Below are 14,988 nucleotides of genomic sequence, written 5' to 3' on the forward strand. Positions count from 1 at the left end.
CCGAGGTTCCGCTGCATTGTTTGTTCGTTTCTAGCATATTTTGCAACCGCTTCAGTGCCACGCGCAACGGAAAGCTCAGAGCGGTTTGCGGGAAAGAACCAAGTCGATAAATGGGTAAAAACCAACTAAATCGACGGCTTGGAAACGTTTGAAATGTTAAAACTCTGCAGTGAACTAAAGACACATCATCCTTGAATCTAAGATGAAACCCGCTGGACCAAAAGGCCCAATGGCAACTCACTCTACAGTCATACCTCGTGTTACGGCCGCTGCAGGTTACGTCTGGCGCAGGTTATGAACGTGCCGAGCCCAGAAGTACCAGAACAGGTTATTTTCAGGTTCGGCACTTCGCACATGCACAGACACGGCGCTTCAAGTTGCGGACTGCTCATGATGCGAACAGGGCTCTGGGGCGGATCCCGTTTGCATCCAGAGATACCACTGTACTTGCGATTTCAAACCCACCCAAGCTGCTGACTGCCATTGCCTCCTGCATTGGGGAGTTCCATAGTTTAGCTGCATGAAGAAGGACTTCTGCCCCGAATCTACCGACGTTCGTCTTCCATTCCTCTGACCTACAGTCCGTTCCGCTAAAAACTAAAGTGAGATCCTAGTCCTCATGTTCCTGTTGCAGGAAGCTGGCTTATCTAGCTCGGGTACCACCTCAGTATCCTCCCCAGCCCCTCTGTAGAGATGCTGGGATTTGAACTCGAGACCTCCTGCATTTAAAGCACTGAGCTGTGTCCCTTCTCTCTATTGCATAGTATTTTAATCCTTTTCCAAATTTGCACACACATATATAAATGACCTCAAGCAAGTTCTGGCAAACAGTAAGCGGACCCCTCTATCAAGGTGCCTCCCGCCCCCCCCCCACACCCTGATTTTTTTTGGGGGGGGTGCAGATCCTGCTTCCCCCCAGCTGCAAGCCAGCAGCTCTCCATACCTTTAAGTGTTGCAACTGACGCCTGTCGTCTTCCAGCTGCCGCCTCTTGTTTTCAATCTCCGCTTGGCGCTTCCTCTTCTCCTGAAATCGCAGGCGGAAAGGAGGGTAGGAGGGACCGGCGGGGGGGGGGGAGAAAGAGAGGAAAATAAAATGAGTGGCAGCCCTCCCCCAAAAGTTAAAACAGACTCCTGTGGGGGTGCCCCTAAGGTCTGTCCAAAGTTCCCACAAAGTTTTTTTGGCCATGAGACGGAGAGGGCAGTTACTTTATGTATTTTTTTATTAAAGATTTTCTCGATTTACAAAAGTATGTGCAATGTCTCTCACTCGTATTTTTTCCCCCTGTGAAATTTTTACAAATCAGTTTCAGTTGTTGAGACTTTTCCTTAAAAAAAAAAGCTTTTATTTATGAATTTTTCAAACTACAACAGGATTTGCCCCCGCAATACAATGCGGTTTGGGTATGTTATTTCCACCCGACGTACATGTGCTGTGCACATTTATTATTATTTTTTTGCAAACATCGGTCGGTTGCAGAACTGCGTCGCAAAATCCAAGCGGGGCCGCATTTCGGTTCTCTCTCTCTCTCTCTTTTTAAATGCTTTATTGGTTTTGAAACTGTAGAACAGAAATACTCAATAGATGTTGAAGACTAAATAAAAATAAACAGCCGCTCGTTCCTTAATTGATACTTGTTTTGGACATCATTTTATAATTGAATTTAACATGACCTCCAGCCTTCGCATTGTGTTCCCGAATTGGATTCCTTGAAAACGCATTTAGCTTTATTCTCTTCAGCTTAAAGTTAAAGGTAAAGGGACCCCTGACTGCTAGGTCCAGTCGCGGACGACTCTGGGGTTGCGGCGCTCATCTCGCTTTACTGGCCGAGGGAGCCGGCGTACAGCTTCCGGGTCACGTGGCCAGCAGGACTAAGCCACTTCTGGCGAACCAGAGCAGCGCACGGAAACGCCGTTTACCTTCCCACTGGAGCGGTACCTATTTATCTACTTGCACTTTGACGTGCTTTCAAACTGCTAGGTTGTTCAGCTTGTTGTTTAGTCATTGAGTCGTGTCCGACTCTTCGTGACCCCATGGACCAGAGCACGCCAGGCACCCCTATCCTCCACTGCCTCCCGCAGTTTGGCCAAACTCATGCCAGTTGCTTCGAGAACACTGTCCAACCATCTCATCCTCTGCCGTCCCCTTCTCCTTGCGCCCTCCATCTTTCCCAACATCAGGGTCTTTTCCAGGGAGTCTTCTCTTCTCATGAGGTGGCCAAAGTACTGGAGCCTGAACTTCAGGATCTGTCCTTCTAGTGAGCACTCAGGGCTGATTTCTTTTAAGAATGGATAGGTTTGATCTTCTTGCAGTCCATGGGACTCTCAAGAGTCTCCTCCAGCACCATAATTCAAAAGCATCCATTCTTCGGCGATCAGCCTTCTTGATGGTCCAGCTCTCACTTCCATCCATCACTACTGGGAAAACCATTGCTTGAACTATACGGACCTTTGTCGGCAAGGTGATGTTCAATTTACCGTACTTAAAATTTTATAAAGTTATCCAATTTATACACCGAAATTGAATCGAAACCTGCCAACGGATTGATATCTTGACAATATTCTTTTACACAGACATATTCCACCTATATATTTCGCTTCTCGTTCCGTTCCGGAAAACACAAATTCGACGGTTTTCCCTTTGAAGGCGAACCGGATTGGCGTTTTGCTCCCGCCAGGGACCGGGAACCTTTTTCCAGCCCAAGAATGAGGGAGCAGAGAGCTCAAAGAAGATACAGAAAAGCAATTCTCTCCGGAAAGGGACCTCTTTGGGGCTCCTGGAGCCCTTCAAGCCAGGCCTTCAACCTCGGACAAGAATCTTGTTATTGTTTGCAACCGGGAGAGAAATTCCATCCCTCTCGGGGCTGCTCCGTTCTTGATTTCCCTCTCGAAAGGAGGGCAAGAATGTGTCACAAACAAGGGATGCTTTTGTTTGTCCTCCTCTCGGGCGGCAGAGGCTCCCCGTCGCCCTAGTTAAATCAAAATCCTGCTGGTAAAACAGGAGGTGGGGGACATGCCCATTAATAATAATAATAATATTATAATAATTTATTATTTATGACCCGCCCATCAGGCTGCGTTTCCCCCAGCCACTCTGGGCGGCTCCCAATCAAATATTTAAAAAAATACAGCATTAAACATTAAAAAACTTCCCTAAACAGGGCTGCCTTCAGGTGTCTTTTAAAAGTAGGATAGGTGCTTATTTCCTTGACATCTGATGGGAGGGCGCCACCACCGAGAAGGCCCTCTGCCTGGTTCCCTGTAACCTCACTTCTCGCAGGGAGGGAACCGCCAGAAGGCCCTCGGGAGATGGACCCCGGCGTCCGGGGTGCAGACGCTCTTTCAGGTTTCCCGTCAGATGTCAAGGAAATAAAGGATTTCTTTAAGCAACTCCTGTTTTAGGAGTGTTGGCATTTAAAAAAAAAAAAAGACTCAAAAAAGGCGTCTAATTTGCACATTTCCCCCAATCTATGTATTTTTGTACACATGATTGCAAGTCTGGAGAAACTCCTTTGCAAAATTCGGAGTTGCACCGATATCAAAGTTCCAGTTTGTTAAATGTTTTCAAAAGGAGTAATTAGTTAAATGCAAACGGAATCGCACCTCCCCAAAATTTGCACTTCCAGGAGGGACCCCCCACCCCACCCCACCCCCTGCCGATATTTCTGTGAAGGAGACCGCTTTTTCCACTGGCGTGCAAAAATGCCAAAAAAAACAAAAACCACCCTCTGTTGCATTTCCGGAGGTGGCCGGGACAAGGGGAGTTAAACCCTGGAAATGTCTTCATTCCGGCCCCGCATGGAAAAACCAGACAATATTCCTTTGGCGGCCAAGCCTGCCGCAAGCTCTTCCAAACGCATCGACTGGCTGCCAAGAGATGATCCGCTTCTCTCTCTCTCTCTCCTTTTCGGAACAGCCTGCAAAGATCCCCTCCCTCCGAACTTTTTGCCAGACCTCGGCAGAGGCTCACGTTCCTTCCCAGGACGGAGGAGGACCTGGCCGGAGTCTCTCTTTGCTCCTGACTGCTTCTCTTCTCCTTCTCTCTCTCTCTCCTTCTCTCTCTCTGCCCTTCCTTCCCCTCCGAAACAATCCTCTCCTTTGTTGCGAAGGGCCTGTATCTAGCGGAGAGCATCAGAGGGGGAGAAAGGGGGCATCCGAAAGGGCAATTCAAGGTACGGGCAGCCAGCCAGGGCCGAAACTGGGCTGGGTGCGCCTTCGATTCTGGGTTAGATCAACCGGCAAGGTGCCCTGAGTGGAGCCTCAGCTTGTCCACCTAGGGCGAATCATGACCGTAATAATTCCGTTATATATCCACACATTGTTGTTGTTGTTCAGTCGTGTCCGACTCTTCATGACCCCATGGACCAGAGCACGCCAGGCACGCCTATCCTTCACTGCCTCTCGCAGTTTGGCCAAACTCATGTTGGTCGCTTCGAGAACACTGTCCAGCCATCTCATCCTCTGCCGTCCCCTTCTCCTTGTGCCCTCCATCTTTCCCAACATCAGGGTCTTTTCCAGGGAGTCTTCTCTTCTCATGAGGTGGCCAAAGTACTGGAGCCTCAGCTTCAGGATCTGTCCTTCTAGTGAGCACTCAGGGCCGATTTCCTTGAGAATGGATAGGTTTGATCTTCTTGCAGTCCATGGGACTCTCAAGAGTCTCCTCCAGCACCATAATTCAAAAGCATCCATTCTTCGGCGATCAGCCTTCTTGATGGTCCAGCTCTTACTTCCATACATTACTACTGGGAAAACCATAGCTTTAACTATACGGACCTTTGCCAGCAAGGTGATATCTTTGCTTTTTAAGATATCCACACATATATAAATGTAATAAAACGTAAAACGTTTAAAACCTTCCCGAAAGAGGGCTGCCTTCAGATGCCTTCTAAAAGTCAGATCGTTGTTTATTTCCTTGAGGGCGTTCCACAGAGAGGGCGCCACCACCGAGAAGGCCCTCTGCCTGGTTCCCTGCAGCTTCACTTCTCGCAGGGAGGGAACCAAAAGAAGACCCTCGGAGGTGGACCCCGGTGTCCAGGATGGACGATGGGGATGGAGATGCTCCTTCAGGGATACAGGGCCGTTTTGGGCTTCCAAGGTCAGCACCGACACTTTGAATTGTGCTCGGAAACGTACTGGGAGCCAATGTAGGTCTTCCAGGACCGGTGCGATATGGTCTCGGCGGCCGCTCCCAGTCCCCAGTCTGGCTGCCGCATTCTGGATTAGTTGCGGTTTCCGGGTCACCTTCAAAGGGAGCCCCACGGAGAACGCATGGCAGTAGTCCAAGCAGGAGATAACCAGAGCATGCACTACTCTGGCCAGACAGTCTGCGGGCAGGGAGGGTCTTATCCTGCATACCAGATGGAGCTGCCCTGGACACAGAATTGACCTGCGCCTCCATGGACGGCTGTGAGTCCAAACTGACCCTCACCTGGTCCTTCAGGGGCACAGTTACACCATTCAGGACCACTCAGACACGCCGATTTCAAACGCACCATGAGGACTAGGATCTTGGAGAAGGGCTGTAACTCAGCCGCAGGGCATCTGCTTTGCAGGCAGAAACTCTCAGTTCCCGGCGTCACCAGGAAAGGCTGGGACAGACACCTGAGTCTGAAACTCGGGTCAGCTGCTGCCCAGACAACCCTGAACTAGACAGCCCCCCCCTTCCCACAAACACATGTTTAAAAGCCATAAGACGCAGCCTCCCCGTGTCTCTAAATGCGCTCGTGTGGACTACTGGGGCTGGACAGCCTCCCATTTCATGCCCAGCGGGGTTCAAGTCCTCCTGAGCTGTTGATAACAGATCATTACGGGGACAATTGCAGTGTGTGTGTGTGTGTGTGTGTGTGTTTTCCCCTCCTGGCCTTAAAGCCGACATAACACACCCTTTGTTGTGAGATCTGTGCAGGATGGGCGATTTGGGAGAACAGGAACATGGCGTGCCGCAAACGGCGGAGGGGGAAAAGAGCCTTCAGCCACGGGTGCTCAGTGCCAAAAGCGGCGTTTATGTGTGTGTGTGTGTGTGTGTGACATGAATCGCGAGCGGTGATTTATTTCCCGGAAAACCGGGGCCAGGCGAGACGCTTGGCTTTGGGTTCCCTGCATTGCATATCTCCCAGCATTTCTCCGATGGAAACAGGGGCGTCATTACGAAGGGGGGGGGTGAGAAAGGGGCAGGAGGCACAAGAGGCCTAATAACACCCGTTTTTCCGGTGGATTCCAGACCCTATTTCCCAGGGACAGTCCTAGAATCCTAGAATCCTAGAGTTGGAAGAGACCCCAGGGGCCATCCAGTCCAACCCCCTGCCAAGCAGGAAACACCATCAAAGCATTCCTGACAGATGGCTGTCAAGCCTCCGCTTCAAGACCTCCAAAGAAGGAGACTCCACCACACTCCTTGGCAGCAAATCCCACTGTCCAACAGCCCTTACTGTCAGGAAGTTCTTCCTAATGTTTAGGTGGAATCTTCTTTCTTGTAGTTTGAATCCCTTGCCCCGTGACCACTTCTCTGGAGCAGCAGAAAACAACCTTTCTCCCTCCTCTAGATGACATCCTTTTATATATTTGAACATGGCTATCATATCACCCCTTAACCTTCTCTTCTCCAGGCTAAACATACCCAGCTCCATAAGCCATTCCTCATAAGGCATCGTTTCCAGGCCTTGGACCATTTTGGTTGCCCTCCTCTGGACACGTTCCAGCTTGTCCGTATCCTTCTTGAACTGTGGTGCCCAGAACTGGACACAGTATTCCAGGTGAGGTCTGACCAGAGTGGAATACAGTGGTACTATTATGTCCCTTGATCTAGATGCTATACTTCTATTGATGCAGCCCAGAATTGCATTGGCTTTTTTAGCTGCTGCATCACACTGTTGACTCATGTCAAGTTTGTGGTCTACCAAGACTCCTAGATCCTTTTCACATGTACTGCTCTCAAGCCAGGTGTCACCCATCCTCTATTTGTGCCTTTCATATATTTACAGAAGCCGTCCCGGTTTCTGATTTGATCCTGGAATGTCCTGCTTTTCCTTAGGAAGTCCCTATTTTCATCGGGGAAATGTTGGAGGGGATGGAAAAAAGCACTGCTTATTATTATTATTATTATTATTATTATTATTATTATTATTATTATTACTGTTAAACAGGATGCCCCTATTTTCATAGGAGAAACGCTGGAGGGTATGGAAAGATTCACTGCATTTCCATTCGCACTGATGGAGCAGCAGGACTTAAACCAGGGGTGTCCAAACTTTCTCCAAAGAGGGCCAGATTTGGTGACCGGCCAAAGTTGTCGAGCTTTTTTTGGGGGGGATTTTACCCTAAATTTGTTGAGGTGGGGGACTGGGGGGAAGTCATTTACTGGTGTTAAGAGGAATTAATATTATTATAGGAATTATATATTGTTTTCTTTTTTCTTGTTTTCTTGTTTGTGGTTTTCCTTCCGCTAAATGTTGGTTTTCTCGTGTATGCTTACGTTATCTTTTTACATCTTTAAAAAAAATAATTAAATAAAAATAAAAATAAACCGACTGGTGGGCCGGATTTGGCCCGCGGGCCGGACTTTCGACACGCCCGACTTAAAGGAACAGGGAACCATTCGATCGCCGGACAGTGCCCATTCCCAAAGTTTGGTTTTTTTAGAAAAACAAAACAAAAGCGGTGACCTCTCATTATGTGCCTGGAACGAGAAGCAGCTCGTTGCGCTCTCCCAAATCCGTGGAAGAGGAAGAAGATTCGGGCAGATGGCCAGCGCTCGCTGTAGGTTTCGGAGGCCCCCAGAGCTTGAAGGCCATCTCCAAGGGGTCGCTTCTCTCAGCGGGGGCCTACCTCCCCGTCACAGGAGATTCAGTGGCTCCCATGGCGAGGTGTGTGCCATGGGAACATGCCCGGCCTTGCCAAGCCCTGGCGCCGGCCCTGCCAGCCCCCCTGAGCTCAGCCGCTCCTCGAGAGTGCAGCGTTCTCAAAACGGTACCCGATGTGCAGATTTGTAGGGGGTCCGAAGACCTCCGCCCGCCCGCCCGGCTCCATTCGGATTGGCGGTGCCAAACGACAGGGAAAGGTCGGCGCGTCCCTTGCTGCCTCCCCAAATTTGGCTGCCCCCCTCCGGCTCCCGTCCTCGTGGCTCAGGCAGGAAGCGGGTTACCGGGGGGACCCCTGCCGGGCAGCGCTGGCATCCGGCTCATGTTGTAACTTTGCCGGCTTCTAAAGGCGGAGAAGAATAGGGCCAATGTCAGGGAACAGAAAAAGGCTGTCATTGTCTCAGAGAGAGGCGCGTTTGAGCGGGGGGAGGACAGAGCTGCTGCTTCTCCCCCCCCCAAAAAAAGCCCCCGCATTTGTAGCTCTCTCTCTCTCAGTTACAACCCGGGTTGTTGAAAGAAGATGCAAAACTTTGGGAAGATGCAAAACTTTGGGACATAACGAGCTTTCTTGCCTGCACACTCCTCCCTCCCCAGGAAGGAACTGAGCTCATCTGTCAGATCAATGGCATTTTCGCCCCACAGACCAAATCCGAGAAATGGGAGCATCGTTGGGGGGGGCGGTCCACTGGGCACCAGGTCCACCCCCCATCGCTCAGCCCGGACACTGAGGTCCAGCTCTGAGGGCCTTCTGGCGGTTCCCTCCCTGCGAGAAGTGAGGTTACAAGGGAACCAGGCAGAGGGCCTTCTCGGTGGTGGCACCTGCCCTGTGGAACGCCCTCCCGTCAGATGTCAAGAAAAAGAAAACAATTACGCTCTCAATTCTATGTTATGTCTGTTATCTCCAGCCCTCCAAGGCTCTTATTAATTGTGCTAGATCCGACTTTTACCCTGGGTCCTATTCCATCCCCTCCAACGTTTCTCCCCTAAGGAGTGCCCTAAGGAAAAGCGGGACATTCCGGGATCAAATCAGAAACCGGGACGGCTTCTGGGACTGGAAAATAAGGGCACTTGGAGGGTCTGCAGCCTTGAAGTGACTTCCCGGCAGTTCTGAGTGTGCTGCTTCACCTATGTACCAAAATAAATGTGAGAAAGGGTAGATTCTGGCGCCCTCACCCTTCCGGATGGCAATGGAGCAGGAGAGGGTGTTCCCAGTCGCAGGCCCTAACCTGCAAACTCCCCACAAAGGGCGGGGGGTAAAGTTTGGGGTAAATACGGAAGTCGCACCACTTTAACACAGACCCAGGTTTTATTTAGAGTCTGCGTTCCATTTTGCAAGTTTCGAAACATTTCTGAATGTATTTTAAATGGCCTCAACCTGCCGAGGGACCTTCGGGTGAAGTGCAGGCAATAATTTAAAAAGAATAATAACAGGGATGGGAACAATAGCACTAAATGAATCTCGACACAAGCCTGAGATCTCTGTTTTGGCATGTCCTATCAATGCACAGCTCAGCACCTGAATTCTGACTAACCAGGAACTAGGAAACGGGCAGCTTTGCCGATTTCAGTTTCCAAGTGTTGGTGCTGACCTTGAAAGCCCCAAACGGCCCAGTGGACCTGAAGGAGCGTCTCCAGCCCCGGACACCGGGGTCCTCCTCCCGAGGGCCTTCTGGCGGTTCCCTCCCTGCGAGAAGCGAGGTTACAGGGAACCAGGCAGAGGGCCTTCTCGGTGGTGGCGCCCTCCCATCAGATGTCAAGGAAATAAACAACTATCTGACTTTTAGAAGACATCTGAAGGCAGCCCTGTTTAGGGGAGTTTTTAATGTTTGGTGTCTTGCCGTGTTTTTAATATTTTGTTGGAAGCCCCCCAGAGTGGCTGGGGAAACCCAGCCAGATGGGCATGGTATAAATAATAAATTATTATTTTTATCTCTTATTACTTTATTATCCTCCGCCCTAAAACTGTCTGACTTTTAGAAGACATCTGAAAGCAGCCCCGATTAGGGAAGATTTTAATGTTTGATGCTTAATTGTGTTTTTAATATTCTGTTGGGAGCCGCCCAGAGTGGCTGTGGAAACCCAGGCAGATGGGCGGGGTATAAATAAGAAATTATGATGACGATCCTTTATTAGGATGCAAAATCAGGGACTTACCGCTATAGCCTGGAGTCTTTCCTGCTGGATTATACCCGTGTCGATGATCCTGGAAGAAAGACAAGACGGAGACTTAAGAAGATGCAGGAACCCAGACTTCAAGGGACACAGGGATAACCGTATAGACATCGACATCTGCCACCTTGAGCCAACGGCTGCCTGTCCGCCTCGCTGGGTTGTTGTAGAGAGAGAAAATGAGCAAGAGAAGGGATAGTGTACAACACAGATAAAGGGGACGAAACAAAACACAGCTATCGCATATAATAAAGTGCAAGTGTCTCTGCGTCCAGTCCCTGTGTCCGTGGGATTGCGCTACTGCGCATGTGCCCCACGGACAGCCGTCGGGACTTGGAGCGCAGAGACTTCGGGCACCTCGTGCCGCTCAGCGACACCGAGAGAAACTACAGCGCCTACCAGGTGGGAGCAAGGGAGCGCAGGGGCCCCGGTATCTCCGAGGGATCGAGCAGAAACCCCCAGGCGGCTCTTTCCTGGGGGCGGCCCAGCCACGAAGCATGGCGGGCGAGGCAGAGAGGGAGCCGGCGGGCGGAACGGAAAGGCTGTGCGGCGAGGGAGCCGGGGGGACCCATGGCGGGAGCGAGCGCGGCCGGGCGGAAGGCCGGAAGGTAGCCGAGGGAGCACAGGCGGAAGCGAAGCGGCGGAGGAGAGAGAGCGCCAGAAGAGACGCCGGAAGGAATGTTCTAGCGCCCGTTAATTTAACTAGGCAATGGCCTAGGGCGCCAAAATGGAGGGGGCGCTGGCCAGGCTTGGGCAGGGGGGCGGGACGGGCTAGCGGCAGCTTCTCCGCTGCAGGGGAGAGGTGCTGCTTGCCCCCTACACCACCACCCTGGCCCCCACTAAAGCAGGCTTTGGCAGGGGGGCAGGGGGTGGGGGGGCGCCAGAAGGTGGTCTCGCCTAGGGCGCAAGAAACCCTAGCACCGGTCCTGAGCGCCGCAACCCCAGGGTCGTCCGCAACTGGACCTAACGCTCAGGGGTCCCTTTACCTTTACCCCGTCCATCCAGCTGGGTTACCCCAGCCACTCTGAGCTGCTTCCAACAAAGATTAAAATACATTAAAACGGCACACGTTAAAAACTTCCCCAAACATCTGGAAGGCCAAGTTTGGGGTGTGTGATTTTGGCGTAGCTCGCTTTTTTCCAAATCGACCCATTGAGACTATCTGGTGTGTGTGTGTGTGTGTGTGTGTGCAAAAATATCATCCCTTTTTCTCTCTAGCAATCTCCCTACCCGGTTAATTAACATCTTACTAATGATTTAAGCGGCTCCCTCCCAGGGGTGTGTGTGGGGGGTGTGTGCTTTTTTGGCTAAAACGACTGCAGCCCTTTGAACTGGAAAAAGTTCCCCCCGCCTTCCTTTTAAGGGCTCAGGGGGAGGTTATTTTTTGACCAGTTGGCGACCTTCTCGGCGCAGAAGGCCTTCGCCGCCACTCGCACGCAGGACAACGTAGGGAGAGGCAAACAACACGCGGGGAGGAAGTATCTGCTTTTAGCTACAAAAATGTGGAGAATAGGGACAAGGGAGGGAAGGGGGGGCTCCAGATGTGGGAAGGAAGAGGTCGTTTGATGTCTGCCTGCTGTGTCCGGTTCATTGTATTTCAGCCCCCACAATAGAAATTAAGACCCCTCCCCGAGTCTTCCTCGGCCGCCACCCCTGTGCGGTGGAGAAAAGCAAAAAAGCAGCTTTATTTCAGTAATAAAAACATGAGAGTCTGCTGGTGCTATAAACACGGTTTTAGCAGTGAGTCCGTAAGTGACTGTGGAGGCCAATTCTGGATCCACACGTCCTTCCACAGTGGGGACATAGGTTTCCGGGCGGGAGTTGATCCCGGTGAGGGTTTGCCAAGCGCGGCTTCCTCTTGGCATGTTTCTCCCTCGCGTCCTGAGTTTGAGTGTCTTCAAAGCCCAGGACACCTTTGGTAAAGGCTGTTCTCCAACTGGAGCGCTCGCAGGACAGTGTCTCCCAGTTGCCGGTGTTTATACTACATTTTTTAAGATTTGCCTTGAGAGAGTTTTTAAATCTCTTTTGTTGACCACCAGCATTACGCTTTCCATTTTTAAGTTCGGAATAGAGGAGCTGATTCGGAAGACGATCATCGGGCATCCGCACAACATGACCTGTCCAAAGAAGTTGACGTTGAAGAATCACCGCTTCGACGCTGGCGATCTTCGCTTCTTCCGGTACACTCTGGTCCTGGGATCGAATTCTGGCATACCGAGTGATAATACGCTCTGCCCACTGCCCCATGCCCACCAGTCTCTGGTGCCGAGACAAAAACAAACCCATCCCTTTCAGATCTTTTTCCCGTGGTTGATTCCCACAGGGAACAGACGCTCCTGACAGGGCCAGGATCTGGGCATGTCAAAAAGCGCTCCTTCTCTCTCTCGTCTTCCCACCCCCACCAGGGCATAAACCACCCAGACCTTTCTCCCTCTCTGCAAGGAAGCCACTTAGCCGTAATTTATAATGCTCAGGGACCGGGGAGGAGGGTGCTGAGGATGCCGTTGCCGTGGCAACATAGATTTAGCCCGGCAACGAAGAAGATGCTCTGGGGGAGCCAGAGGAGGAGGCAGCGAAAGAGGTGGCCTTAAGATGAGACTTATCTCACAAATAAATATACCCAGAGGGGCAAAGCGGAGAGGAGGAGGAGGAGGAGGGAGCAGTGTCTGGATCGAGCGGCGTCTCTTGCACACACGCACACACTTCCCGGCAGGTCTCTTTGCTGCCCTGGAATCCCGGCAGGGTGCTCCAACCACTATACCGCGCTGCCTCTCGAGGTGAGAAATGATCGTAAAACCCGCGACACAGCCCAGGACCCCACCACCACCACCACAACGACACTGAACACATGTAGCACAGCTAGACTCCAACCACTTTCTCGTGAGGAATCCTAATGGTTCTTTCTCACCCCTTTTGGGCCTATAACTCCTGATAGCATCATAGGTTGAATTTATATTTATTTCTCCTGATCGTAAATATTTTATGTTATTATTTCTATTTCAATGTAATTATTTTAGCTGTTTTTGCATGGATTGTAAGGCAGGTATGATTTGTGTGTCTGTTTATATATGAGCTTATAGCTGCAATGAAGTTTTATTATTATTATTATTATTATTATTATTATTATTATTATTTCTCGTGAGATGAGTTGGGGGCAAAGGACTCTTTTCCCCCATCTCTTCTGGGGACAAAGGGCTCTTGGAATCATCATTTGACCTCTCAGAAAAAGGGCTTTCTTGCTCTTCTCTCACCAGGGACAAAAGACTCTTTTCCTGATCCTAGGCCTCCCTCGCCCATCTTTCTCTGGGGACAAAGGCCTCGCTTATCTACCTCTTCCCCCAGGCTCCCTTTTCCTAATACAGTGTTTCCCAAACGCTGAAAACCCAGAAGTGAGTGTTCCGGTTTTCAAACCTTTTCCGGAAGCCGGACGTCCGATGGCGCAGTCGGCTGTTGTTTCCAGGGCGCCTGCGCCAATCGGAAGCCGCGCCTCGGTTTCCGAACATTTCGGAAGTCAAACAGACTTCAGGAACGGAAGTGGGATTTGCTGCCAAGGAGTGTGGTGGAGTCTCCTTCTTTGGAGGTCTTGAAGCGGAGGCTTGACAGCCGTCCGTCAGGAATGCTTTGATGGTGTTTCCTGCTTGGCAGGGGGTTGGACTGGATGGCCCTTGGGGTCTCTTCCAACTCTAGGATTCAAAGTTTGGCGCTTTTGTTTGTGGTCTTTATTTTTCGTTTTGGGGGCTTTTTCGGTTCATTTGTCTTTGCGACTGTGTGGAGCCCAGTTCAGCTCCTGATGGACTGATGGTGTGACCGCGGAAATGGATAAAAGCCCCCCACCCAAACAATGAACTATCATCAGTGCACGTAAGAAAAAAAAATAATTTTAATTTTTATCCTGTACAATACTGTCTTATTTATTTTATAGTACAGCACATTGATTATGTGAGAGCTGGACCATAAAGAAGGCTGATCGTCGAAATATGGATGCTTTTGAATTCTGGTGCTGGAGGAGACTCTTGAGAGTCCCATGGACTGCAAGAAGATCAAACCTATCCATCCTTAAAGAAATCAGACCTGAGTGCTCACTGGAAGGGCAGATCCTGAAGCTGAGGCTCCAGTACTTTGGCCACCTCATGAGAAGAGAAGACTCTCTGGAAAAGACCCTGATGTTGGGGAAGATGGAGGGCACAAGGAGAAGGGGACGACAGAGGATGAGATGGTTGGACAGTGTTCTCGAAGCGACCAACATGAGTTTGGCCAAACTGCGGGAGGCGGTGGAAGACAGGAGGGCCTGGCATGCTCTGGTCCATGGGGTCACGAAGAGTCGGACACGACTGAACAACAACAACATTGATTATTGCTTCCGTTTTATGGATCAGCGGTCTCGTTAGATAGTAAAGTTTAAGTTAAATGGCTGTTTTAGGGGTTGTTTTTAAAAGCCTGGAACAGATTAATTCCGTTTTGCATTCCTTTCTATGGGAAAGCGCGCCTTGGTTTTGGAACGCCTCGGTTTTGGAACGGAATTTCCGGAACGGATTAAGTTTGAGGACCAAGGCACCGCTGTATAGCCCTGGGGAGACAAAGACATCTCTTACCCCTTTCTCCCTGGGCGCAAAGGTCTCGCCCATTTCTCCCCCGGGACAAAGGCCTCTCTTCCCCATTTCTCTCCGGGAACAAAGGTCTCCTCCTTCTACCCCTGGGCACAAAGATCTCACTTGCCCATCTCTCCCTACCCTAGCAGGGACAAAAGGGCCCTTCCCTTTGTGGGTGGATTGGGGGGGACCCCATTGTCCCACCTGCCCCAGAACCCCCCCAGCGCCGGATATCTTCCGGAAATCCTCTATTCCGCCTCGTATTCCCTGCTCGGTTGCCGTTCTCCGAGCACAGTCCAAAACAAAACAAAACAACGCTTATCTCACTCCATCTGTGCAGAGCCTTGAACCCGAGGCAGGGAAGATTTATCCACCCC

At 50.7% G+C, this 14,988-nt stretch overlaps 1 protein-coding gene across 1 annotated transcript in view; it reads right to left on the bottom strand.

Moving 5' to 3' along the window:
- Positions 1–14,988, bottom strand: part of LOC117039416 (paralemmin-1-like) — a 42,997-nt gene that overhangs the window by 13,764 nt on the left and 14,245 nt on the right. The window contains exons 2-3 of the mRNA XM_033136516.1: positions 10,008–10,056; positions 944–1,024 (exon numbers count right to left, since the gene is read on the bottom strand). Of these exons, the coding sequence (XP_032992407.1) occupies positions 944–1,024; positions 10,008–10,056 (130 nt within the window). The remainder of the gene's footprint in view (positions 1–943; positions 1,025–10,007; positions 10,057–14,988) is intronic.

This window comes from Lacerta agilis, chromosome 18 (assembly GCF_009819535.1).
Source record: "Lacerta agilis isolate rLacAgi1 chromosome 18, rLacAgi1.pri, whole genome shotgun sequence".
NCBI classification, from domain to species: Eukaryota; Metazoa; Chordata; class Lepidosauria; order Squamata; family Lacertidae; genus Lacerta; species Lacerta agilis.